This window comes from Polychytrium aggregatum, assembly GCF_025602895.1.
Source record: "Polychytrium aggregatum strain JEL109 chromosome Unknown BJ171scaffold_17, whole genome shotgun sequence".
Taxonomy (NCBI): Eukaryota; Fungi; Chytridiomycota; class Chytridiomycetes; order Polychytriales; genus Polychytrium; species Polychytrium aggregatum.
In genome coordinates, this window is record NW_026516219.1 from 578,846 (window position 1) to 605,441 (window position 26,596).

Genomic DNA, 26,596 nt, shown 5'->3' on the forward strand with positions numbered 1-26,596 from the left:
CCAGCCAGCAGCGACAGCAGCGACAGTTGGCGGATGCCCACTCTGTTATTGCCTCGGGCGCCACCGCCAGTTTAGGGGTGTATCGCGGCTGGCCACAGAAAGGCTGTCTGGACACCGAGGGCGAGCGAGAGCCACCGAGAGCCGCCCAGGGCATCTCGCTCCGTTCTCGCTCGAGGTCCCTTTGGCTCTCCCCTCTCGAACCCAGACCAACCTGCACGGCTTTGACGCTGGCACCAACACCAACAGCAACACCCGCACCGACACCGACACCGACGCCGACATCGACACCGGAATCGACATCAGAACCGGCATCGAATTGCCTCCCGCTCTTCCTCGCCCCGACCGCCTCTGCAGAGGACGCCGCCGCCGAATTTGATCCCTCGGTCTGTCCACAGCGTCTGCGTCTCATCGCCCTTCGACATCCGTGTACGCTTTCGATCGTTCCGGATTGGCTCTCAGGACTACTCTGCGCCCCCACCTCAGCATAAAGGAGATGTCGAGCTCTTCCGATATAATCCTTCCGAACCACAGTGCCCAGCCTTCACCTTCGCCGCCGTCGTCGTCGTCTTCTCCGTCCTCCTCCATGCGCGCTTCGCAGGAGCCCCTCATCGACCAAGCCCAGACTTGCTCGGCCGACGGATCAGCCGCCTCGAGCTCCAACTCGCAACAAGAGCTGGTACCCGAGGCCCTCGATCCTCAGCACGTTGACCGTGACCCTGGCCTTCCGGCCGACAGCAGCCAGGAGAGCGAACCCCCGCGATCCAAGCGAAGCTCCAGGCGGAAGCGGAAGAAGAAGTTCATTCTTGCCCCGGCCAACGTATTTTCGCGACTGTTCTTCTTTTGGATTTTCCAACTCGTGCAGCTTGCCCGAGCAGCCAGAGACATCCGCAACGTGAGCCTCGGCCTTCGGCAGCAAGAGACGGCTCGCCTCAATGGCGATGCCCTCGAGGCCGTCTGGGAAGACCAGCTTGCAGCAGCCCAGAGTCCTCGGTCGCCCAGCTCGTAAGTCTCCTGGATGTTTGTCGCTGATTCGGACTCTGTATAGCTCGGTGCATCCTTGCTATTTTTGTCGGTCCTAGCCTCCGCTGCCGTCGCCAAGGCAGTGGCTGGTATGGCCGAGCCGATATGCTATCGGAACTGCTGGTGGCGGCTTGTTTCTGTGGATGTCGGGTGGTCTCGGTGCTGTCTCGGCGGCCAGATACTCGCTCGACGAGGTCGGTCGGTGATATTCCGCGATCAACAGAGCAGACAGCCTCCGGCGCGATCTGCATATCGTACCATGGGCTGCGAGCGCTGTGATTGGCAGTGCCCTCAAGTCGCGGGGTGGTTTGTGGACAACACTCTATCAAGCCGACCGCTTTCGGCCCCGCAGTATTCGATTTCATGTCCGGACTCCCCGACAGACAGTGCATCTGGCTCGGATGCGACCGCGCTGCCGGCACTGTATCTGTGGCATTTTCGACCTGGCAGATTCACCAGCACCTAGCATCATCATTCGGGGGCCTGCACTGGGCATCGCTGTGTTTCAACCTGCATGCGACCGGCCAGCTCGACCGCTCTGGAGAGATTGCGCATCAATGAGGCAGCAGTGGCATGAGACACCAGCACAACTGCGACGGCGCCTGCGACGACCCATACAAATCTGTCTGGCAAAGCGAGGCCCTGGATGTCGGCTGTAGCCACACAGCAGCCGCATATGTCTACACCCTCGCGGCGTATACTGGAGGCTCCCGGACGCACTCTCTTTCAGTCGCTTTCGCTCTCTCCGTGTACATCTTCGTCCATACTCTGAACTCCTGTTTCTCTCGTATCCCACAGAAAACCCTCGCTCGTCATGGCCCTGATCAAGGCCTTTGGTCGCCAGTATGCCTTGCTCTCGCTGTGGAAGGTTGGATGGGCGATATTCACGTGGCTTGGATCGTACTATCTGCTCAAGTGGATCCTCATCTGGAACCAGGACGGCCAGGGAAAGAGCGACCGCGATCCGCTCAAGGGCCACCTGCTCGCCCTCGGCTTGCTCCTGAGTGCATCGCTTTCGGCCGTGTGCTTCCACCAGCTTACGATCCACTGCACCAGCATCGGCGTGAAGGTAGGCAATTGTTTGTGTGTGACTTTGATTGGTCGGCATATGCTTCTGGCGACCACGCATGTCCAACTTACTCTTGCGTGACTGCTGGACTGTGTCCTCCAACCCACTCACCCGTCACGACCATAGATTCGTGCTGCACTCATGGTCATGGTGTATCGCAAGTCCCTCAAGCTCAGCTATGTCAAGGGTGGGATCGGAGATGTGGTCAATCTGATCTCGATCGAATGCAACCGCATCGCAGAGGCATCGATTTTTTGGAATGCGCTGTGGTCCGCCATCCTGGAGTCGCTCAGTGAGTGTCGGGCACAGCCGGTCCGAGATGCTGTTCCGTTCGCATCCCGAGTTGCCCGAGGAGCACACTGCTGCCTCGTATCACTCGGTCTTCCGTTGTTGCGGCCGTGGTCGCCTCTTCCGCATGGTTGCCGGAGAGCGTGCAACATTGGCACGCATGATCCTCCATGGGTGCTCGAAACTGATCCCCTCTCCGCACTCCCTCCTGGATCACAGTCATCGTGGGTCTTGCGTACGACGACATTGGATGGAGTGGGATCCCGTCCTTCCTGCTCGTGATTCTTGTATTTCTGCCGATTCAGTACTATCTGGCCACCCGCGTGGCCGATTTTTCGTATCAATCCACGGTCCAGATGACGCAGCGTGTGCATCTCATGAGCGAAGTCCTGACAACCATCAAGCTCATCAAGTTCTACGCATGGGAACGCTACTATGAGAAGCGCATGATCGAGGCTCGGCAGAAAGAGCTTCGGCTGATGAGGAAGGCTCTGCTGCTCAAAGTCACCAGCTTTGTCGTTGTCTTCTCGTCGCCACTCCTGTCGACCCTCACGGGCCTGCTGATCTACTACTATGTCGCCAAGAAGACATTCGATAGCGTGAACGTGTTCACTCTCCTCAGCTTGTTCAACACTTTGCGCTATCCGCTGCTGCTTCTGCCCACTGCCGTCAAGACACTCTCGGCAGCCAAGATTGCCGTCAAGCGACTCGAGGACTTTCTGAGCCTGCCTGAAATCGACGTGGCTGCCCTGGAACAAGCTCATGTCCATCGCGATATTCCGGACGAAGTTGGCTCCCTCGCCGTTTCGGCGGTAAGACGTCTAGCGCTGCACAATGGGCCAATTGGGGAGCACACAGGAACCTATGAGCGTTGGGTCATGGCATCGCTGGATCATGGCATCACTGGATCGTAGAATCGTGGGATCAGTGACGCTCCATGTTTCAGTCCAGGCGTGCTTGGAGGGCACCTCGAAACGCATCGGCTGGCTCACTCCTTGGGCTCCCGTCTGTGTCGCATTACTAGATCAACGCCTCTTTCATCTGGGACGGCGATCTGGACCATCCTCACATCTCCGAGCTTACGCTGGAGCTGCGTCGGGGTCAAATCATAGCCGTCGTTGGCGATCTCGCTTCTGGAAAGTCCCTACTGGCGGCACTGATGCGGCAGATCAAGCTCACCGATGGCGTCTTTGAAACTTATGGGTATGTGCCATGCAGTCGGCAAGCCTGTCGCTTTCTCAGCTCGACTCTCAACCCCACCCTTGCTGTGGATACGTGGTGCTGGAAATGCAGTTTGTCGAGACTCAGCGCGGCACACGGGCGTCGACAGCGGTGTAGCCCTACTCGCTAACATCAGCTGTTTGCTCAATCGCCTCTGCCCGTCGGTGTGCTCTCCGTGTGATAGTACATGTGGCTATGTCCCGCAGGAGCCGTGGATCATCAATGCCAGCATCCGCGACAACATCCTCTTTGGACATGATCTGGACGAGCAGAAATACGTTGATGTCATTCGACTCTGTGGCCTGACGGACGATCTGCTGGCCCTCTCAAACGGCGACACGTCTCTGACGACCGAGTTGAACCTCTCGAACAGCCAGAAGCAGCGCATCTCTCTGGCCCGCTGTGTTTATCACGATCCCGACATCATTTTCCTTGAAGACTGCCTCAGGTGCCAATCTCCCACCGTTGCTCATCCACCGCACTCGGACTGGAGTATCTGTCCGGCTTTTCACTCATTCGCGTCCGCGCACCTGTCCCGGCCTCGACGTGCGTCGACCCGCGCTGACCTCCGTCCACGTCGATTTCGCTCCGCCTGCTGCCACTAGTGACTTTGACCAGAGCATGGCCAAGCGGATCTTCAAGGAACTGATCAAAAACAATCTGCTCAAGACCAAGGCCATGATCATGGTCACTCAGCAGAAGCAGTTTTTGCCGGACTGCGACACCATCCTGGTCCTGAAGAGCGGTCGAGGTGCGCTCGTGCCCTGTGCCGTTGTGGATGGTGCTCAACAGCAGCCCTGCAGTCGCCATCGTTGCCTGACTTTGTCTCACGCGGACCTGTGTCCTCTCCTCAGTTGTCATCCAGGGCTCCTTTGCTGAGCTCAAAGCCAAGAAGGTCAACTTTTCGTCCTGGGTTGTCGAGCCCGACTCGATCGAAGATGATCCGCACGGCGTTCTCGAAAAGGGTGGGTAATTTGCCACCGCTGCTTTTGTCGGATACATCCCGCGACCTTAACTGCACGCTGAGGGACCACACGCTGCCCCGCCCCACCTGTTACAATCTTCTGATAACATCGGCTTCCACCAGTGAACGAGATTCGCCTGGACCCTCTCAACATCGAACTCAATAACCTCACGAGGATGGGCTCCCCGGTCTCCCCGTATCCGCCAGAGCCGGTGTCGGACAGCGAGTCCCGCAGCTCGTCCAAGGGCCCTCTTGCCCATCTGGAGGTCTCGATCAACCCGAACGAATCGGCAGTGTCTCCCTTCCAGGCGCGCCGGTTCGGGTTCCCGCGGGCCGGAAACAGCCGGCTGCGCGGCTCGGCAGTGGCTCATGTCTCCTCACCTCTGGCCACGGCCGAGCCTATCACCCAGGATCTCGAGGCCCAGGGCAGCGAGGCCCAAGATAACCTGGAAGCCAACCAGGCCACCATCCAGGCCATCCAAACCCTCAACAGCCAGTCGATCCAGAGCGCGCAGATCGACGAAGCCACCATCACCATGATGATCGAGCGAGACAACCTGTCGATCCTCAAGGGCTCCACGAACCGTCCACCCGTCAACTTTGTCAACCAGGACGTGGTCACCCGCACCGTCGACGCCAACCAGCTGACCGTCCACTCGGTCCTCAACCTGGACTTCCGCACCAACACGCTGATGGAGGTCGGCATTGCGCGGCGAAAGTTCCTTCGCAGCGACCATCCGCTCGGATCATATGCGCTTTACCTGGAGGAGGGCTCCGGCACGCTCCTCGGCGTGGCACTGGTGCTGCTGTTCTTTGCTGTTCACGCCATCCGGTTCGCAAGCGGTTCGTATCCTGCCGAGTGGCTATTGTGCCTGTGCTGGGTGCTGGGTGCTGGGTGCTGGGTGCTGGTGGTGTCAGCTTGTGTGCAACTGCGTTTGTCACCCCCCCCCGACCCTACTTGTGTCCGGCTGCCTTTGCAGTTATCGCCAAATACTGACACGACCAACTTTGTTCAGATGCGTGGATCGGCATCGGTGTCGACGAGATCCAACAGGGCCACAGCGCGGACATCTACCTCGGTATCTATGCCGTGTTTACTGCAGCCGTTGCCTTTGGCGGTCTGTTCCGCGGCATGTGGTTCTCCTGGGCCGTGATGGAAAAGAGCATCTCGCTGCACGACCGGACGCTTCGAGTAAGTTACATCCGCTGTCTTTCAGCTGCAGGTCCGGGCACCGCTGTTACTAACCCGGGCGACTTGGTTCTGTTGGAAAGGCGGTACTGCAGGCTCCCATGTCTTTCTTCGACATCACTCCTCTTGGTCAGATCCTGTCGCACTTTGCCCGCCACCTCTACGTCGTCGATGAGATCTTGCCCGAGTCGCTGCTGCAGATTCTGTCGTTTGCGCCCATCCCCATCGGCACCGTCATCTTGGTGTCGATTGTTGTCCCGTGGTTCTGGGCCACGCTCCCGCTCTACTTCATCCTCGGCCTGGCAGTGTACATGTACTGCCAAGAGGCCGAGACCAAGTTCAAGAATCTGGAAGGTCAGTTTTGCTTGGCCATTCTTCCTGCCGTGCTCGTTGCCGTCTCGACTACGCTCAGGGCGTATGTCGCAGCACCTCTGAGAGACTGAGCCGCTGATCCGGCCCCTGGCACCTCTTCTCTCCACAGCTTCCAACAAGGCACCTATGTTTTCGCATCTGTCGGCAACGCTCGAGGGATTGTTCAGCATCCGGCTCTACAATGCCCGGGATCGCTTCGACTCGTTCAACCTAACGTTGATCGATGCAGACCACAAGGCACTCTACTCGCTTATGCTTGGTAGGCTCTGGCTGTTTTGCGTGCCCATCGCTCACATGATTGATAGGCAGCACGCAATCCAACTGACCCTCCCCCCATGCTACGACTGGCATGTCGTGCACAATACCACAGTGAAATCGATGATGTCCTTCTACATCGATATCATCTGCGCCCTCTTCATCTACGTCACGGTGTTGTTCCTGGTCATCTACGAGACACCATCGTCCAAGGCCGGCCTGGCGCTTTCGAATGCCCTTCAGCTCCTGCTATTTGTGCACTGGCTCACGCGGACCATGAGCGACGTGCACTCCAGCATCTCGAGCGTGGAGTCCGTTGTCAAGTTCCAGGAACAGATTCCGCACTCGGTATGGCCGTTGCTATGTACACAACGCCCTGACGGAACAGTACCAGGCAGGCTTATGGGCTAACATCGCAAACTGTTTTGCACGACACACCTCCCGCACTATCGCACTTGTTCGCTTAGCCCCCGCGGATCATCACCTCGAACCGCCCGCCCTCGAGCTGGCCCAAGGAAGGAGCTGTATGTGCCTGATCTTGCTCCCCGATGAGCGACTTGCTGCACAGAGCGTTCGTCATCGCTTCACTGAAATACCCTTGATCCAACGGGGAGACTGTGAGTGCTGACCTGCATCATCCCTCGGTTCCCCAACCTTGTGGATCCAGATCGAGTTCAAAAATGTGGTGCTGCGATATAACCGGTACGGTGTCGTGGTGCTCAAGAATGTCTCGTTCAGGCTGTCGCCTGGCGAGAAAATCAGCATCGTTGGCCGCTCCGGCTCCGGAAAGACGACCATTCTTGGTAAGCGAGCAGTCTCAGTTGGCGAACGATCCTTGACCCCCCCCCAAGGCGATTGCGGAATCTGTTATGAGAGCACTTGCACCTTGCGCGGCGACAGCATATCCACGTCTTATGCGACGGAATATCGGCATCGGGTTCAGCCGCCGGCTCATTGCGGCTGTTAGATTATAACGCCCAACCCTCTTTGCGACTCGACCAACCCTTCTAGTTGCTCTCCTGCGCATCGCCGAGGCGTCTGAGGGCGACATTATCATCGATGGCATCAACATCTCCACGATCGGAATTGCCGATCTCCGCAGCCGCATCGCCGTCATTCCCCAGGAACCCATCCTCCTGACTGGCACCATTCGGTCAAACCTGGATCCGTTCGGCTCTCGGACGGATGAGGCAATCTGGAACGCCTTGAAGAGTGTGCACCTGGGTGCCAAGATCCAAGAAATGCCCGAGCGCCTGGATACCCCGATTGCAGAAAATGGAAAGACATTCAGTGTCTCCGAGCGCCAGCTCTTCTGTATCGCGCGTGCCATTCTGCTGGACACCCGCGTTGTCGTTCTTGACGGTAGGTGGATACCGTGCTGCGGCCTCGCCTTCCGGCATCTCCGAGCATGGGCATACGGTTGCAGCTCCAGCCATCATGCACTCGGGTCGAGGACGCGGGCTGCCCGTGGTTTCTCGCACGGGTCGCAGCAGACTTACGCACGACATTGCTGCATCTGGCCCCAACAGAGCCCACGAATGCAATTGATGCCGAGTCCACCTCCCTCGTCGAGGAAACCATCAAGCAAAACTTTGCCAATGCGACGGTCATTGTGCTCGCCAGCCGGTTCCACAACGTTATCCGATCCGACCGCATCATGGTTATGGATGCCGGCCGAATCGTGGAGTTCGATACCCCGATCAACCTCCTCAACAACCCACGCGGCAAGTTCTCCCGCATGGTATCGCAAAAGGGCGACATCGACGTGATCCAGCTGAAGGAACATGCCCGTGCCCACGCCGATGACAGGTCGGCGAGCCGACGGACCAGCAAGGTGCAGACGAACGCTCGTCGTGCGAGCGATACGACTTCACCGTCCCTGCTGGGCCAGCAGCTGTCGGACTCGTCGCTCCGCGACTTGGATGCACGGCCATCTGTTGCATCGTCGTCGTCGTCCCAGTCCAGCTCTGACCTGAGTGTGCCGAAAAAATCGGCCATGCCCAAGAGCTTGGAATTGCTGTTTGAGGGCCAGGACATGGCGTCCGCAGCACCAGCCTCGGCGATACCCAAGCGGCTGTCCGAGTCAGCCCGCAACCGAAGCGACGGCAGCCTGCGCGAGCTTGCTGCTACCATTGCGGCCCAGCAGCGACAGAGCGGCCGCGGATGAAGACTCTGTTTCCCGCCCGAGCCAAGTGCCAGTCCCATTGTCACCGTCACAGCGAACCAGCGACTTGCGCACGGCCATTGTCCTTTGTGGTATGAATGCGATGTTGCCTCCTTGGCCTCGTCGTCAAACCCTTCCATTCCTCTGTCCTTTTTCTTCCCTGTTCTTGCTTCCTTTGTTGTTTGATCTCTTCTCGTTTTGCTCTCCGCCGCTCCTTCCTCCAGGTTCCTAGCTCGCTTGCTCAGCTTTTTGTCGATTCCCTTGGCTGCTTGGCCTCTGTGTTTGAGCGCATTGTGTAGTTTTCTGGACAGCGTCGGGCTGGATGCTGCCCTCATAGCGTCTCCTACTGCTTCCCTTCCCCTTCCAGCTCTGTGTTTGATCCTTCTCATCGATTGTAGAAGCTTGTTGTATGATAGACGTGGATCCCTCCGAGACAAATCGCCGGGCTTGTCCTCCCGAACGAGATATCCGAGCGTGCAGATGGCTTGAGCGAGTGAACAGAGCGCAGTGCCAGTACACCGTGTTGAAGTAACAATGGGACACATTGTCTCATTCGGACAAGCACGGCGTAGTCGGATCATATCACACCCGGCCAAGTGGGTCAAGTCATTGCCCTGTGCGAGGGAGATGCACTGAGTGGACACGACGGAGCCAGCGAGTCGCTGCAGATGTAGCCAGTGCAGGTCGGAGCAAGAAGACATACCTGGAATGAGGAGGGCAAAGAGCAATATCCCTAGTTCGGGTGCCAATCAAAGCTGTTCAGCCAGATCGATCCGCATCAACCGATCCACAAGCCATCTGCGTGTGAAAGTCTCATTTCATTGGAAGCGCAGTAATCATGAGCCGCACGAGCGCAAATGCGCCTCCAGCCGGAAATGTGACTCGCGTCTGCTTCTTCGGTTTGCCTCGGCCCAGCGCCAACCCTCCAGAGGCTCGGTGCAGATCAGACCAACCGATCAGACCAACCGATCAGACCAGGCCAACTGACCACGGACCGACTCTCGACCGCAACCGCCGCCATGACCGCCAAGAAGGGCAGCCGCACGCCTCAAAAGCGCAGAGATACCAACGACTCGACAGCAACAGCGACGCCGCTGGGTCGCAAGCGGGCTTCGACGGCCGAGAGCTTGTCTCCCCAAACCCCGGCCAAAAGAGTCAAGGAGGAAATCTCGGTGGACGAAGCCAAGCTCTATGATCGACAGATCCGCCTCTGGGGTATCGAGGCCCAGCAGAGGCAAGGATGCGTTTCCCAGCTCCCCCCCCTTCTGCTTGCTCTGCTCATGGCGGCTGCGAGCCAAGAAACAGCCAGATTTCTGGCGACCTTGGGCAAGACAGCCGTACTGAATGCAGCTTGCGGCTAACATAGTGTCCCTTTTCTTCGTCGCTCGCCTGGCTCGGCCGTCCACCCCATAACCAATACTCTGCCCCAACCAGGATGCGCAACACCAAAGCCCTGGTTCTGGGCATGTGCGGCCTGACGCTTGAGATCTGCAAGAACCTCACGCTCGCTGGACTTGGATCGATCACCATCGTCGAGGACAAAGTGGCCACGGACAGAGACCTGGGCTCTCTGTTCTTCCTGTCCGAGTCAGATCTGGGCCGCAATGTAGGCTGTCCGCTGCTCGGCAATCAAGACCTGGACTGGCTCTGCATCCATGATCCGAAAGGGTTCTTGCTTTGTACACAAGAGTGGAATGGTTGCTCCAAACTCGGTGCTTACGACCCTCTTTTTCTCTGTTCCTGCGGCGGATTTACAGAAAGGCCAAGCCGTACTCGCCCGCCTGAGGGACCTGAATCCCCGAGTTGAACTAGAGGTCCTCGAAGTCGTGGCCAGCGAGCAAGCCGACAGCTTCTTTGAGCAGTTTGGAGTCATCTGCACATCGATTCCGGACCTGGGTCTTATGGTAAGGGTCGGGTCGGACTCGGATACGCCTTGCTCGTGAACACCCTCCTTTCGCAATTGCTGGCTCATTCGTGCCACCCATCGATTGCCGATATTGCAGCTGCGACTCGATAAGATCTGTCGGGACAAGAACATCAGCTTCTGGGCCGGCGGCGTTTCGGGAATGTTCGGATACTTCTTTACGGATCTGAAGGAGCATCAATATGCCGTGTAAGTTTCATCGCATCGCCGCGCACTTGTTCGCGAATGCGGGTCGATGCAAGGCTGGGCTGACATCAGTAGCCGCTGGCGGCGAGCCTCTGCTCGGTTTGCGACGTTGTCAGACAATTCTGTTGGGAGGATTCAGGCTTCTGGGGGGACGCCTCCACCGCCGACCTCGGCAATGCCAATTCTAACCTCGACCCGATTTCTTCCCATGCCAGCGAAACCAAGTCCATCACGACCAAGTCGGACGAGATTGCCAAGGTCACCCGGAGCGAACACACAGAGGCCTATCAGAGCCTGGAGCACTCCTTGCAAAAGAAGTGGGGCGCCCTGTCCAAGAAGGAGCTGAAGCGAACCTCGGCTGTGTACTTTGGATGGAACCGTACGTATTGCTTCGAGTCGATGCGCACTTCTGTGGGCGGTCGAATTGGGAGCGGGGTTCCATTGCCCGGGCAACTGATCTAACCAGTCCGTAACCGCTGTGTTTCTTCAACCACGTTGCACACCCCAGTGCTGCTCAAGTTCCAGTCCAAGTTCGGGCGTCTGCCCCAGGAAACGGATGCAGACGTCAAAGAGATGCGGGTCTTGCGAGATGCCTATGTCTCGGAGCACCAGATTCCCTCCTCGTTTCTCACGGACGACTATGTGCGGTAAGGCTTCTGCCATTCCCCGCCTAATGGATTGCGTGGCCGAGGGTGGCGGAGTCATCTCGGGTCAAGTTGCTCATGATGCCTCTTGTGTTCAGGACATGGGCTCGGATGGCTGCCTTGGAAGTCATGCCCGTTTGCGCGATCGTCGGTGGGCTCTTGGCGCAAGAGATCCTGAAGGTTGTATCCAAGAAGGAGCTGCCTTTCAACAATTACTACTGCTATTACGCTCTGGAAGGCGTCGGATATGTCATGAAGGTCGAGTCGTGATCTGCAGGTGCATCCGGACGGCAAACTCGACTGGGCCTCTCAAGCTGTGCGACGGCGACGAGATCGATCGATAGATTGCGACGACTGTGCGTACAAGTGGACGGACCATGTGTCGTAGCCTGCACAAATCAACAGTGGCCAGCTTCTGGTGTCTGAATACAGATGCATCAAATCTGCCACAGCTCGCATTTGTCCCATCATCGGATCCCGTGGCGCCGGTCTGCGATGCGATGCTGCACGTTGATCCGCAGCCCGCAATGGACGGCACTCGTCGTCACCAGATCCGAGACACGATTCATCAATGACAGCAACGAAGACGCTGCCTGTGGTGGAGCCACGGCAGAGTCGTCTGGGGCGAGCGATCGTGGTTTGCAAGCAGAGATCAACCAAGCGTGTTCACGAACGAGTTCACCCAACGAGGGCGTGGGCTCTCCACAGGCCGAAGCAACACGACCAGGGGCGGCAGTGAGTGAATATGAGCCAGCAGAGCTCACGATAAAATACAGAGTCGGGTTGAGTGGCCTCGGGATTGCCTCGCTTCGAAGAGGTGCGACGTCCATATCTTGCCAGTTGAAATATTACAGTTGGTGCCAAAGATGATTTGAGTGATTTGAGTGGTTTGAGTGAGCAACGACGTCGATGGCATTTTGCATCCATCGATGGGCCGTGGAGGTCAAAGCTGAATATGCTTGGCTCGTCGACGATTGAGACGGCCCCAACAACTCCAGCTGGAGCTAGCTGACGAGAGGCGAGTGGCCAACGACGTGCTACGGCTGTTACTGGCGAGCAGGCTTGGATCCGTTACCCTTGGCGTTCCGGCCGCCTTTGGGCTTTGGTGCCTCCCACTAAATCAAGCATGCGGAGTGGGTTGGGTTAGCGAGCAGGTCTGGCTGAGTAGAATACCGCTGAGGAGGAACGCCTATGCACAGCTGCACTGCCTTTTCAAAGGCTGCAAGTTTGACAGACGGCCGACTCTGAGCTGTCGCTTGTGTCGGAAGCTTCGAGCAAGTCAATAGATCCACCCACCTTTTCACCGTTGATCGCTGCCCGCAGATAGGTGAAGACGGCACAGACCAGACAGAATCCGCCAGTCATGGTCGGCGCCTGGAACATGCTTGCTGCGACCACGCCGGCATAGAAGACGGCCCGGAGGTAGTAGTTGGAGCTGACAAAGCCGAGCTTGTTGAAGGGCGGAATGGGGTGCTCCCAGGCCATGATAATAAGCCCCAGGCAGCTGCATTTCGTGGAGCAACGTCAGCTTGCGATGCCACACCGGCGTGGCGACAACGGAGCACCGAACCGGCTCTGTCGCTTGCGTCGTTCGATCGGCGTGTGCGGTGAAGGCTTACATGTTCACGATGGCGACAATCAGATTGGGATACCAAAGCGAGATGATGCCGCCTGTCAGAATCACTGGAGCAAGAGAAAGTCAGCACGAAGTCGGCACGGGGGACTGAGGGCCACGGAGCGACAGGGGACATGCGTGCGGCCGAGGACTCACTGAATCCAGAGGAGTAGGACTGGAGACGGGCCCAGTGTCGCCATTCGAAGCTGCTCATGATGCCGATATCGATACGAGGGATGCAGAGAGCGATGCTGCGAGCGATGCGGGGTGCGATGGTGCGGCCTGATATATGCTCCGGTGACTCAGCGGAGGCGCCGCTCAGCCAAAGACCGCGGCCGCGCTTGGGCGTTGTGGCGGCGGCGCCCTCGACGCCGTCCTGGTTTTGGCCGCGAATGTTCGGCCATTCTGGATTGGGACCACAGCGAGGCACCATGCAGCGTTTCCAAAATGAAATGGGACACCCCCGTTTTGAGAGCGATCGGTGGTGTTCACTCGGAGACTGCCAAAGTGATCTGTTATATTTCTCATGGCATAGTTAGATGCATGCCATCGCATACTACGCTGACCATATGGATGGTGTCCCATTTCCCCCTGAATACAGTCTACACTTTATTCAGAAAAAAACGGGACAATATAGCCGTTTCCATGAACAGTAGTATGTGCTGTGCTCGCGTCTAGCAAAGCCACAAGAAATAAAACAGATCACTTTGGCAGCCTCCGAGTGAAGACCGCCGGTCGCTCTCCGATCTCCACAATCGACCTGCATACTGGTCTCGGAGTGCCAGCGATGGATGATACTCTTGGACACACTGAATATGGAGGCAACCTTACGCAGGCTATGGATGAGGTCGTAGCATCGCAATGCGGCGGTGCGAAAGTCGGATGTGTGGCGAATGGTCATGGCCAGCTCGCGATAACATTGGGTAACAAAATATTCGATCAATGGTCAAAACCCGGGTGTCCCGTTTTTTATTGGATTGCCTGTAACACCACCGACCCAGGATGAGAGTGTCGCTCAGGTACAACCACATTGCCCTGACAACCACATCGCCCACCATCTGGGCAAGGCGCAACGGCAGCATTCAAAGTTTCTCGGGCAGCACACAGCTGTTATTGAGAGTACTGCACCAGCCACGAGATGGGGTGAGGGTGGCACCACCATGCCAAAGACACAACACCAGCCTCGAGCAGCCCTAGCTCGCCCCTTCGAGCTTCAGCGGTATTCTGTTCATCTTCGCAGACAGTATCTTGTTCAGGGACTCGATGGATTGGATGAGCTTCATTTCCTGCAGCGTCGGGCCCACTGCCGCCGCCATCCTGTCGATATACACCTCGCGCCTGGGACCGTATCCTCGCGGGGCTTGAGGCGAGTGTCCTTTGCCAGGCGGGCCTGTGTCGGCTGCCTCAAACTCGATGCTCGACATCATGGGGTCGTACTTTGAGTACATGCTGATTGTCCCCACTGGCGATCTGCCTCTCCGTACCATGGAGGATCCCGAATAAACTTGGATTTCAAGTGCCCGCTGGTCTGTTATGACGTTTGTTGTGAGAATGGCCAGTCAGCTTTGTCGCTTTCGAGGTTCCAGATACAACTCGCCTTCGGTGCCCGGAGAACCATCGCTGTGTGCATTACCGAGAAGGAGTGCTCATTCGCCTACCTTTCCGCACTTCGCCGAGCTTCCAGGATCTGGGGCCTTGATATTCCGATGTCATCGCGGGTCGGGAGATGGTTGGCAACACCGGGATCTGGGACTTGCGTCGTGCAACCGGGGCGCTCTTACACCGCGGGGCTCGCGATGTGAGCAGACCCGCCGTTTCCTGTTCGATGGCTGGCAGCTTGAGCAGAGCGTTCGAGTTACTCTTCTGTGCCGGAGCGGATGCCGCCCGAGCCATTCCCGTCACTTCCGAGACAGGCTCGGCGTCACTGGCCAGTGTTGGCTGCGGCGCCGGTGCCTTGAGTGGTAGGGGATCCACGGGCTCATGCCTTTCAATTGTATCGCCAGATTCCAGCACCGAGGCCCTCCTTTCATTTTCCCAGCATTGACTTGGTCGTGCCGAGTCAGGGCTGCGCTCCAAATCACTGCTCCCTGTGGGGCGGCGCTCTGATGCGGTCGGGTTCTTGGTCTGGTCGGTGGTACCTGGATTCGATCCGAGCGAGTCCGTCAGGGACCGGTTTGAGTCCGATGTCGTTGCTGCGGCCATTCGAGTGGCGCCCGACAAATTAACGGTCGAGACTTTCGACGGAATCAGCCGCTCGGATGATACTGCCATCCGGTTCATCAGGACGGATGGCTTCAGCTGGCTCATGTCGCGAACAGAGTTGTAGCGCATCGACATCAGCCCTTCGCTGGATTTGCTCGAGAGATTGCGGACACTCTTGCTGAGCACTGAGGGCTTGAGTCCGTCGGGCGGGCGACCGGCGGGCTCTTGAACATCTGCATCATTCATGTTGATGTCGTCGACCTGGATATCGGGTTCGCTGGAGTTGGGCGACGACCCTCGACGCGGCATCACGTATTCGATACTCTTTTCCAGATTCACGGGCATGAATCGTTCGGCCTCTGCAGCTTTCATCAGTGCCTTGGCAAGATCCTCCTGTTCCAGCTCCTTGACCATGGATCTGGCACTCTGTCTGACATTGTTGTGGCTCGCCGTGAAGCTCCTGGGCGACGCCGATCCGCCGCGAATGAGTCCTCCAGCAAACCAAGAATCTGTGCCAGGTTTCAGGTAGGGCTGGTGAAGTACTCGCTTTGGATACGGATCGTTCTCGCCAAACTCTTCGTACTTTTCAGGAGTGAGATCGATGATGTTGGGATCCTGCTTTTGCGGCAGCGCCATCGACGATCGCCCGAGCGTCGACGAAGACCCGGCCGAAAGGGCTGAAGCGGGCTTTGCTGACATGGGTCGACCGCTGGCGGGTCTTGTGGAGATGTTGGACGGCGCTGTCGATGGAGACCGCGACTCTGACTGCGAACTGAACATGGATCGTATAATGGACGAGAGGAATAGCGAGAGCATATAAACGAAATTATAAACAGAACAGAGAGTGTGGTTAGAAGCAGAGCAAACATCGAGCCAGAAGCAGAGTTTGAGGAGCGGTATTACTCTGATCGCTGCCGCGAATCACTGCCTTCGGGAAAGATTTCGACTGCCTGTGCATCCATGATGCGGACCATGCGGCCTTTGTGCAGCCCCAAAAATGAAGCCTGGCTCCTTGCTTGAATGGCAATAGCAATAGCAATAGCAATAGCAATAGCAATGGCAATAGCAATGGCAATGGCAATGGCAATGGCAATGGCAATGGCAATGCGATAGTCAGTTGTCAGTAGCCCGTTTGACCAAGGTGTTGGGTCTATCGCAAGCGTTTCCGCTCTCTACTCGCTTGTGACTGGATGACCTACCTGATCCCGCGCTGGTGCTGGTTTTGTAACTCGCCCGAGACTCAGATCGAGCCGAAGCTGTTCTCTTCCAATTCCACATATCTTCGTCTGCTTCGTCGTCATCGTCCGAAGAATCAAATGACCTGCCAGCCGAGGCTTTGGTAGAAGAGCTCCATGCGACCCGGCTCGAAGCCGTGTCGGGCCGTTTGTAAACGCTCTCGTTTTTCTGCACCAGAGTTCTCTGAGATCCACCTGACTCGGGATGTGGCCCCGGCCTCTTTCGCTGCGCATGATGGGATGACGGCGGCTTTGGCTTGGCTTGAGGCTGGACGAGGAACTGGTTGGGTATCTCTCGGTAGAACGGCGAATGTGTTTTCTTGCTCTTTGAGCTCGAGTGCAGCTTGACCTCTTCTTCCTTCTCCCGGCGCTTCTGCTCGATAGCGGCTCTGTCACGGTCAGATGCATGTGTGATAGAGTCAGTCCGACAAGTATGCTTGGACAATCGGAAAGTTGATCCGCTGGATGCAAATCCAACAGAGAATGACCCCCCTCTCCCGCGCTTCGGCTGCCTCTGCGATAACTGCGTACTTTCGCCGCTTCTCGGTCTCCTTGGCAAAGATTCGTGCGTTTCGATGCGCAATCTTTTGCAGATCCACAGCCTCCTTGAGCAGTCGCTTTTGATGGTCCCTGTATTTTTGTCTGCTCGCGGGGATAAGCCGCTACAGCCGGTCAGGTCTCGTTGGCATAGCGGGAATGAGGCAGCATTTGGCACCCTGGCTCCACTTTCCCACACCACAGCCACGGCCGTGCTTACGAATAGGCTCCGTGTATGAGCTCCTTGAGCATCGAGTCGCCGTAAACGGAGCTGGAGGGCGAGGCGCTGTTGCCTTTGTTCATGTTCAGTGGAGACTCCTCCGCTCCTGAGCCATCGTCGTGCGAATTGAGCAGCCCCGAGAGCGACTCTTGCGACGACGACCGAGACGACGCGACTTTGGACGAGTAACTCGAGGTTGGGTGGTGAATGGGAGCTGCGTGTTGGGCAGCCGCCAGAGACGTGCTGGACTGCGAGGCCGCATTGACCCCTGTCTGCGACGGCCGCCGGTTGAGCATCGCGATGCAAGGGCCGTCCAGTCGAGAGTAGCAGAAAGGCTTGCCGACCCTGCTCAAGAGCCGCGCCGGGGTGTGCAGATACTGGGCAGAGAGTTGTGTCGTGCCTCGCCCGCGAGGTTGAGAGAACAAACACCTGGCTTGGTCACCGGAATGCCCAAAGATGCCAAGAGCACTGTGAGGCCCCTGGGATATCTGCAGACTCGGGAATGGACTGCCTGGTGTGATGGTGGGCAACAGCACCACCCCGGATTTGTCGGCTGCGGAAATAGGCGGCTCGACCCGCCCTTGATCCAAGCGGATGCCGCCCGCCCGCCTGGTTGGCCATCGCCGAGCCCGACAGACCTACACTTTATTCAGAAAAAAACGGGACAAGATAGCCGTTTCCATGAACAGTAGTATGTGCTGTGCTCGCGTCTAGCAAAGCCACAAGAAATAAAACAGATCACTTTGGCAGCCTCCGAGTGAAGACCGCCGGTCGCTCTCCGATCTCCACAATCGACCTGCATACTGTGATCATGTTGCGCGCCGCATTGACGTCGCGATTCCACACTGTCCGGCAGCTGGGATTCTTGCAGCTCCTGACAAAGTGGGAATTCGCAATACTGGGCGCATCGAGTCCTTCCAACCGAACTGGCTCCAGGCACTTGGAGCACACTTGCGAGGTGTTGAACTCGTTCGTCGAGACTACCTTGACGCTTCCATGATGGTGATTGGGACGGCGTCGGTGGTGCTCGAATTGCTCAAAGTACTGAGCAAACCGCTGCCTCCGAGGGCTGGATGCATAGCCCTTGCCTTGCCGCCATGACGCATTGCCAAAGGCGATCACCACATCGGTCCGTATCGGGGCGTGCTTCAGGACGGCCTTGCACATCTTGTCGACGGCCACTTGGCGCCTCTTGTGGCCCGTGAAGCGATGGTGACGGGCCTTCTTGCCAAGGTGGAAGTCGAGCTGCACTCGCAGCTCCGGTCGCAGGACATGGGTGAGATGGACCTTGAAAGCCTCCGAGGACGACACCTTGGGCGAGGGGGTGGTCGACATCCAGGTCTCGATGCTGAGTCGATACTTCATGATATTGTGCCACTTGGTGTTGGACGTATGGCCACACATGTGCTGGTAGTGGCCATTGGAGAATGAGACCACCTCGTCTTGGTGGCCCGGTGCTTGGATGACCGCCGTGAAGATGGAGCCGACTCCAGGATCGATGCCAATCTAAGTGGTACGGTTGGGGTCTGAGCTGCCGATGTGGGCCTGGATGCGCTGCTCGGCAGTCGGAGGAGGCTCGGAGGTCTCGGTGCGATCGGTTCGAGGCACAAACTTGACGAGGCCGATGGTGCATCCAATGCCATCGGTGCTGATCTCGTAGTTGAACAGCTTGTGATTGATATCCCGGTCACGGAAGAGGGAACTACGCAGCTTGAAGCAACTGCGCCAGAGACGATCCTGGTTGTTGACACCGTCCTCACCTTCTTCCTTGAGCTTGTCCCGGGTGAGTACAAGGCGCTTCTTTGGACCCAGGAGTTGCCAAAGAGTGACCGTGTCGATCTTGACATACTTGGCCCTTGCAGTACAGAGAGGGACCATCGTGCACACGGCCGGAGGAGTGTCGACGGCGAGCTGCTTGAGAGCCCAGTTGATCCTGGCGGCCAGCTTGTTGATCTTGGCCTTGGTGGTGCCGAGCTCAGACTTGGCCGTGGTGAACCTCTTGTCGTCGGAGAGAATGCCTTGGGCAGTAAGCTTGTCCAGCTTGGCCTGGCGCTGCAACTCGGTGACTCGGAGGGCGGGCATGTCACAGTCGATCCACTTGTGGACATTGTCGACCATCTTGTCTCGGGCGAGGATTCCCACATGGTGTGAGAGGCGATGGAGGGCCCGGAAGCGGTCCTGGTCGTTGCTGTACCGAAACTCGTCCAGGACGTGGCCAAAGTCTGGATAGAGGAACTCGAGATCGGCCTTGGGTGGAGTCTGCCCTGGTTTCTCGAAGAGCTCGAGACAGGCCTCGATGGCTTCGTGCTTATGCTTGTTGGCTGGGAAGACAGCAGCGCAGAAGCGGCGAAGAAGTCGCCAGTATGCCAGGTCGAGGTGGGTGGTGCAGTTGGTGGCATAGGCGTTGACAGCCAGGGTGAGAAGCTGACTGTGAGCACCATCAGGCAGACGAGGGGCCGGAGGCAGGTCTGCGTGCCGAGTGGTCTGGTAGTCGCGAAAGGAAGCGACCAGATGCTCGTTGTATTTCTCGTTGTCCCCGGTCGAGGAGAGGGCACCGTCCTGGACGATCTTGAAGCATTGGCGGATGAATGCAGGGGTGGCCCTGGAGATGACGGGGACGGGAAGATCCTGCTCGATGCACCGGAGGATGTGCAGGTTGAGCAGCCTGGATGCCTCGAACTGGATCTGGGTCATGGCCTCGACGGTGGCCTGGATCTTGTCGCGGAGAGCGGGATTGAGACAACAGCCATCCATCGTCTGCTTGAAGCAGCTGAACTGAGGGGCGGATGACCTTCCATCCACGAGTGGGACGACAGAACTCTTGAGGGGCCGGTATTTGGGACACCTGTTGGTGTTGCAACGTTCGTGATCGGTGCCATCGCACTTGGGACATCGCTTGCCAGTACTCGAGGAAGTAGATGAACCAGGCTCGGTGGGATCGACATCCATTGGATCTGCAGAAGCAGTGGTGGTGAGCAACGGAGCAACAGACGACCAAGCATGCGTGGGATCAGAATACGAACCAGAGACAGGCTCCGACTGTGACTTGGCTTTCTTGGGCCTGGGTGGCCGAGGCTGGCCATCACCGGTACCCTTGCGCTTCGGAGGCATGGGGGCAGAGAATGCTGGATGTCTGCCAGTGGTACTGGTCAGAGCAGAGACTTTTTTATCGTACAATGGCGCGATGATCAGATCAAGGCGAGGATGAGGGAAGAAAGTAGCAGGACGAAGGTGTGGCATTTATACCCGAGAGCAGGAGCCCGTCTTTGCGGGTTGGTTGGGGAAGTGACCCTGTTCAAAAATCGCCGAGAGGTTCAAGCCAGGGATGTGAACGCGAAAATGGCGGCTTGATTGGAGGAACTCAACCCCAAATCGGTGGGGACTCAACCCCAAAGAAGTTCTCGATGGGATTGAAGTCGGGCGAGGCAGGTGGGGTGAAGATCACTGACCATCCTCGGCGCTCGATGCAGTCCAGGACAGTCCTTGTCTTGTGCATGCTGACATTGTCCATCACAATCACAGAGTCGTCTGGGAAGGCCGCTCGCTCAAAGAACTCGACCATCGAGTGTGTCTTGAATGATGTGGGGATGTACATGCGATGCAGCACACTAGAGTGGTTGATGGCAAATGCAGCCGAGACAGACTTGTGTTTCATGTGATTGCGCTGGCGAAGCGGAGCACCCTTCGGTGAGTATCCGTAGAGAGGGAAAATGGATCTCCTGATCCCTGTCTCATCGACAAAAACGAATCGTCGTGGGTCGATGGAGCGGACCTGGTCCCTGAACTGTGCCACTCGCTCATCCAGTCGCTTGGACTTGTAGAGGTGTGTTGCCCTCTTGTGTGAGAGACCTGCTCGCTGGATGGCAGTGTGGCAGAGTGAGAGTGATACTTTCCTCTGGAGAGTGGTTGTGTGGCGAATGGTCATGGCCAGCGCGCGATGGTCAAAACCCTGGGTGTCCCGTTTTTTAGTGGATACGCTGTAAAGCGACATCCGATGGACATCCGATGAACGTTCAATGGACATCCGATGGACATTCAATGGACATCCAATGGACATCCGATGGGTCCGAAGCGACAGGAGCGATACCGCCCGATGGCGCAGCGGAGAGTGTGCCAGATGCAGGTCGTTTGTCGGGGGTCGCGCCGTTTCCTGCATCGATTTTGCCCTCGCTGTCCGTTCCAGCAATCGCCGGCTGCCGTCCGCCCTGCATTTGCCCAGCCTCGCACTCTCGAATCTCACCGCCCGGGCGCTGCTCCTGCTGCACTGTCCGCCTCCCCCGATCCCGTCTCCGAGCATCACCGGCTATCCAACGAGCGCGGAGTGATGCTGCTGACCATCCCCGTATCTTTTGTACACACATCAATATCCGGACCCGGCTCCTTCGCCCTCGACCGAGCTTAGCCATCGTCGTTCGGTCGCCCCACCTGCTCTGCCTCCCGCCAGGCGGCCTCCAGCGCTTCTTTCGCGGCGGATCGCTCGCCAGTGACTTTGTCAGTGACTTTGTCTGTGGTTTCATCAGTGGTTTCGCCAGTGACTTCGTCCTCAATCCGTCAACAGACCCCTGTGCAAGCTCTTCAGACTCTCGCTTGCCACTCAACCCGCACCACACCCAACCTGGATCGAGTCTTTGACAAGCCATCGATAGCTGTTCATGGCGCTGACCTCAGAATCGCTCTCAGCGCATCTCAACGGCCTCTGGGAGTATGTTCAGTCGAGAGCCTTGATACGGCTTCGGGGCGATGGTCGCTGTCTGCTGCTGGCGCATCAACATATGCCGCTGTCTGGAGTTTGTGGCCTGTGGTTGATGCCGCAGGCCGATTGACGGCTGCTGCTCTGTTATCGGCTGCTAATTGATTTCTTGGATTTCTCCTCCCCCCTTGTCCCGATTCCTCCCAACGTCGACCACCAACGTTCTGCATGCATTTGGCTGCTGCGAACCCAGGGAATCCAAAGAATACGAGCAGAAGCTCAAAGACCACTACCAGAAGAATGGCGCCCTGTCCATCGTACATGGCGTTGTCGACGCAGCCGAGCCCGATCCGATCCGCATGGCACGGCTCTGTCTCCTCGAGATCTACGAAGATATTGTGACCTCGGATCCAGCCTCAGCTTCATCCAAGGGGCTGAACGACAGGATCTGGAACCTCGGATTCTACTCGAGGATCGAGGTGCTTCGCAATGCGATGCGAAAGGTAGTGCTGCTGATCGTCCTGCAATCCCCATGCTTGCATTGGATGTTTGGGCCTTGAGCCACTGGCTGTCGATACTCGACCCCGCGGCGTCAGTTGTTTCAACGAGCTTGCGCTAACCCCAAAATCGAATGACCTCGACAGCGAGACCTCGGCCCAGACAACATAGAATCCGTCCGCAGCGCATACCTTGGGCACCTCAGAGAAGCAGCCTGGTTCTACAAAATCTTGATCATGGAGCTCGGTCTTGAGGACAGCGCCTCTGTTGGCGTTGGTAAGTAGCGGCCTCGTCAGCATGGGGTCATCGCCAAGAGCGGGTCAAGGCCAGAAGGCAGATCGACTCAGCTGTTGCTTGCGTCCCACTACAGCCAGGTTTCTGGAGCCCGGCAGCGAGTTGACCAAGGCCGATAAGGAAGCCCGAGCCCGTATTTCGGTCGTGCACCGATGCATTATGAACCTCGGCGACATAGGTATCGAGCATTTTTGCCAGCCCAGTTGGCTCAGTCGTTGCATGTTGTCGTATCTCTGGACCGATTGCTGGCTTGCAAGATATGAAGCACGATACATCATACTGACATCGCCCCTCCCCGTTAAAAGCCCGATACGAGGAGATGCTCAGCACAGACACACGCCAGCTTTGCAGCGTTGCGCAGAGACACTATCGCCATGCAATGAAGCTCAATCCGCATCACGGTTGGTACATGCTCGTGCTTCCAACGGGCACCCACGATTCCCGCTGTCCAGTCGTACTGCACAATATGAGGTCCTAACGCTACTGAAATCGCTCGCCCTCGGCCGCTGCTCTCGAACCCTGAACGCCTCAGGCAAACCTGCTTCCCAGCTCGCCATTATTGCGATGAGTAACCAGTCCGAGTTCGAAGGCGTCTACTACTACTCACTTGCGTGCGTATCCTGATCTGCCCCGAGACTCTTGGATGCTCGTGGCTGCGCTACCGTTGCACTACTCCCACTCCCGAGCGCCTCCCGTTCAAAGAACTGACGGAACTAAACTGCCGTTTGCCACAAATGTGCCGCAGAAATGCCAACAACTCACCCTACGGCATCGCCAAGGAAAATCTCAATACTTACTACAAGTCTGTCTTTCCTCGGACGATGCTGGGACGGAGACCCACCACAGTGAAGGAGTACGTTCTCTCGCTCGCCTCGCTGACCGTGGAGTCGTCGGGCCTGTCCATATTCCCGCCAACTTCTGTCTGATCGAGATCCTCGGATGCGTGTCATGGGCTAAGCTGCTCGTGGAGCCCCATTCGCGCTGTCCATTCGGCTAATCGCATTATGACCACTAACATTTCACCAACCTTGCGGTGTTGTTTGGATCGCCATCTCCCTCGGCTGGATCATGGCTGATTAGAGGTGAAGAACAAGCGCTTTTCAGCCTCCAAAAGCACTTTCTTTCCATGCACCGATGTCTGATAGGCTTCCAGCAACATGGCCTCAGGTAAGCCAGCGCATCTGTCCCCCACTTCCGCTAGCTCCCCAGACTCCTTATCACGGTGTAATATTCCTCTGGGCAGCGATCTTCTGGCCGCGGCCGAAGCCTTCGGAGAAACAGCAGCAGAGGCTCTTCAAGACCTTGCCCTGGATGCAGCCTCTGTCTTTATTCAACAGTGCGTCATCATCATTGTCTGCTCGGTTCACGAGCTCAACCAAGTCTTCAATGGCACCAGTACGTGACAACGAATGCAGCCCCTCGGCAGCTTCCTTTGATTTATCCCGGCGGCATTCCGTCCAGAATGCCCTCCCTTCCAATGCTGCGAGCACATTGTATGGGCTCGGCAAAGCGTCGGAGATCCATGGCTCAAGCTCGGCACTAACTGTCTCGACGCATTCATTTCCAGCCCAGTCCAATGTCCGGCAAAAGGCACGCCATTATCAGACGGTGATCCTTGGTGTTCTCTTCGATCTCACGAGCCGATCCCTTGGCTTTATTATCGAGCGTATGGCATCGTTTGGCGCCGACGATACGGTTCAGATCGACGGGTTCTCTCGGCTTGTGGACGAAGAAGACCCGGTCCTCAAGTTTTTGATTCCAGCAGCTCTTGGCTGCATGTGGATCGCTCAAAACCCCCATCTGATCCCCCAGTATCTCAACTACACCAAGACCCTGGGTGACGCTGCTTTGACACAGCGCTATAACAAGGTGAGCTGGGTCCCTGTCGCCAACTGTACTGCACTGCATTGCACTGCATTGCGCGGCATTGCAGTGTCTGGAGCCAGCCCTCGCCAACGGCGATCCTGACCTTGCTATCCTCAATCATCATATCCCAGCATATCTTTGACTTTGGGCGATCCATCTCAGATCTCACCAACCAGCTGCTTGCCTTCGTGGACATGGATGGATGCACCCAAGCCCTTCCCGAAGACGAAGAGCTGCTGGGCCTGGCGCCGCTGCGAGCTTTCTACGACCACCTCGATCTGACTTCGATCGCCAAGCTGCTGGCTTGCCCATCCGGAAGCGGCACTTTGAGAAGCTTTGCCGAAAGTGTTGCGAACCGCGTATCCCGAATCGCCAACGTCGTCAAGGTCCTGTCTGAAGACGACGGCAATGCCATCTTTAAATATGCCGAGGCCGAGGGTAGATTCATTGTGATGGACGACTCGACCAAGGTGAGTCTGTGGACGGAGGCAGCTGGATGGGTATCCCGGTATCGCAGACCTACACCCCCTATGCTGGCCGTTCTTGGCTTGACTTGGACTGGTTTGGCCTGGACTGGCTTGGCTTGAGGCACCGCTGATTCCCGTTCGTCGGTTTCAGAAACGCGATTTGCAAAAGCTGATGAAGGTTATGGCTGCAGAACGGCTCAAGCTCGAGTGTTCGGTATTGGAGGTGGCGCTTGCAAAGGCCTCCAAGCCCGTCGTCGTGCTCGACGCAGAGGTTTTCGTGTATCACTTGAAGACGGTGCAGAAATGGCTCATGTCGCAGTCTTGCATCATCGTTCTGTCAATTGAGGGTGAGTCAGCCAAGACGTTGTGCTTGTCGCTCGCGTGTTGTGTCGCTGCCAAAAAATCTTGCACGCATCTCCTGACCCTGACTTTGCTCTACTCATCTCAACGACGGGCACAAATTTGTAATTTGATTTCATCGCCTCGCAACCAGCCATCGACTACCTGGATCGCGCCAAGAAAGGAGTGACGCCCACCAGTGCCCGTGCGCGCGAAGCTATCCGATATCTTGAGCAGGTACGCCCCAGAATCGGCACATGCATCGCTGCAGATATACGCCGCCCCACACGCCCATATCGTCTGCACTGGCAAAACGCCCTTCGCAAATGGCGACAAAGGCACACGGTAAACTCAACTCGCATGTTGTCTGTTGGCCACCAGAGGTTCAAGTACCGCACAAGCTCGCTGCATTTGCAGCAGAGCCACGAGTCCTCCAATCCCTGGAGAGATGTGGACCTCGAGCTGCCCCGGTTGTCCAAGGAAGTACAGTCGATCCTCCAGTGTTGCGCATATTTCCAAGACCAGGCACTCTCCAAGCGAATCGAGAGCGACTCGGATCATATACTACACTTTGCTTTGGTCACCAACAATGCCGAGCTTTCGGATATTGCGCGAGAATCCCAAATCGCAGTTCGGAGCCTCAGCGAATTCCACATCTACTTGAGGGAGCAATCCACCCGGAAAACCTGACAAGCACATCCGTCGAAACAGCCCAGGCAAACAGATCTGCCAGGGGATATGCCGTGCTTCGTGTCGCATGTAGGACTGCTCGAACGGCGTGTGACCACAATACCGTACCCCAACATGCCCTCAGCTGCACGGAAGCGATTCTCGCATTCCTCCCTGTGAGATACAGACATATGATTCAGGTTGCATCTCGATCGTGCTCGTGTGGCTCATCCCAGGCGGTGACATTGTTCGGCTGCCGGTCGCGTGGCCAAACAGAATACATATATTTTCGCCTATCAAGAGCCCCACCCACCTCTCCGAACAGATTGGTGTCTGTCCATGTCAGCCATTGTTCCACGGTTACAGTCCCAACTAATCCGACTGATTCCGGGGCTTGCCGCCGCCTGCCGGCGACTCACGGATCCGACATTCTTCATTCATATGTTTTGTTGTTGACTTTCAGGACTACTTCTGCTGCGGCTTGTACAAGTCATCTCGCGGCATGCGAACAGTGCGGAGTGAATCGGTAGATTGGTTACACTTGCGTGGCTATGAGGCCGGTTGTCGAGGGAATCGCTGAGCATTACGACCAAACTTGTGTCTGCGATGAACTTCTGCGCGAAATATGTATGCTGCTGCCCTTCCAGATGCGATGAGCCAGCGAACGA

The 26,596-nt window shown here is 57.1% G+C and overlaps 4 protein-coding genes across 4 annotated transcripts; 3 read left to right on the top strand and 1 right to left on the bottom strand.

Moving 5' to 3' along the window:
• Positions 1 to 583: 583 nt before the first annotated feature.
• On the top strand, positions 584 to 8,545 carry BJ171DRAFT_423795 (P-loop containing nucleoside triphosphate hydrolase protein; the record flags this gene model as incomplete). The annotated part of the gene is made up of 17 exons (XM_053107621.1): positions 584 to 990; positions 1,819 to 2,089; positions 2,216 to 2,381; positions 2,597 to 3,165; positions 3,402 to 3,580; positions 3,783 to 4,046; positions 4,204 to 4,349; positions 4,453 to 4,514; positions 4,997 to 5,405; positions 5,666 to 5,754; positions 5,835 to 6,105; positions 6,233 to 6,382; positions 6,494 to 6,726; positions 6,846 to 6,902; positions 7,046 to 7,181; positions 7,390 to 7,740; positions 7,908 to 8,545. 17 exons carry the CDS (start codon positions 584 to 586, stop codon positions 8,543 to 8,545), a joined length of 4,398 nt encoding a protein of 1,465 aa, XP_052966996.1.
• An 897-nt stretch (positions 8,546 to 9,442) lies between these two features.
• Positions 9,443 to 11,784, top strand: BJ171DRAFT_598927 (uncharacterized protein). Its single transcript, XM_053114880.1, has 7 exons — positions 9,443 to 9,776; positions 9,977 to 10,148; positions 10,300 to 10,446; positions 10,546 to 10,655; positions 10,868 to 11,031; positions 11,161 to 11,299; positions 11,395 to 11,784. Exons 1-7 carry the CDS (start codon positions 9,562 to 9,564, stop codon positions 11,564 to 11,566), a joined length of 1,119 nt encoding a protein of 372 aa, XP_052966997.1. The 5' UTR covers positions 9,443 to 9,561; the 3' UTR covers positions 11,567 to 11,784.
• Positions 11,785 to 12,360: 576 nt separating this feature from the next.
• On the bottom strand, positions 12,361 to 13,153 carry BJ171DRAFT_459074 (uncharacterized protein). Its single transcript, XM_053108397.1, has 3 exons — positions 13,068 to 13,153; positions 12,916 to 12,979; positions 12,361 to 12,800 (listed from the first exon to the last, which is right to left on the bottom strand). Exons 1-3 carry the CDS (start codon positions 13,123 to 13,125, stop codon positions 12,509 to 12,511), a joined length of 414 nt encoding a protein of 137 aa, XP_052966998.1. The 5' UTR covers positions 13,126 to 13,153; the 3' UTR covers positions 12,361 to 12,508.
• Positions 13,154 to 21,270: 8,117 nt separating this feature from the next.
• Positions 21,271 to 26,222, top strand: BJ171DRAFT_504084 (uncharacterized protein). Its single transcript, XM_053110928.1, has 14 exons — positions 21,271 to 21,807; positions 22,049 to 22,298; positions 22,440 to 22,569; positions 22,664 to 22,765; positions 22,893 to 22,988; positions 23,120 to 23,198; positions 23,333 to 23,440; positions 23,668 to 23,754; positions 23,831 to 23,982; positions 24,155 to 24,456; positions 24,585 to 24,923; positions 25,072 to 25,267; positions 25,414 to 25,496; positions 25,641 to 26,222. Exons 1-14 carry the CDS (start codon positions 21,758 to 21,760, stop codon positions 25,947 to 25,949), a joined length of 2,283 nt encoding a protein of 760 aa, XP_052966999.1. The 5' UTR covers positions 21,271 to 21,757; the 3' UTR covers positions 25,950 to 26,222.
• Positions 26,223 to 26,596: the final 374 nt, after the last annotated feature.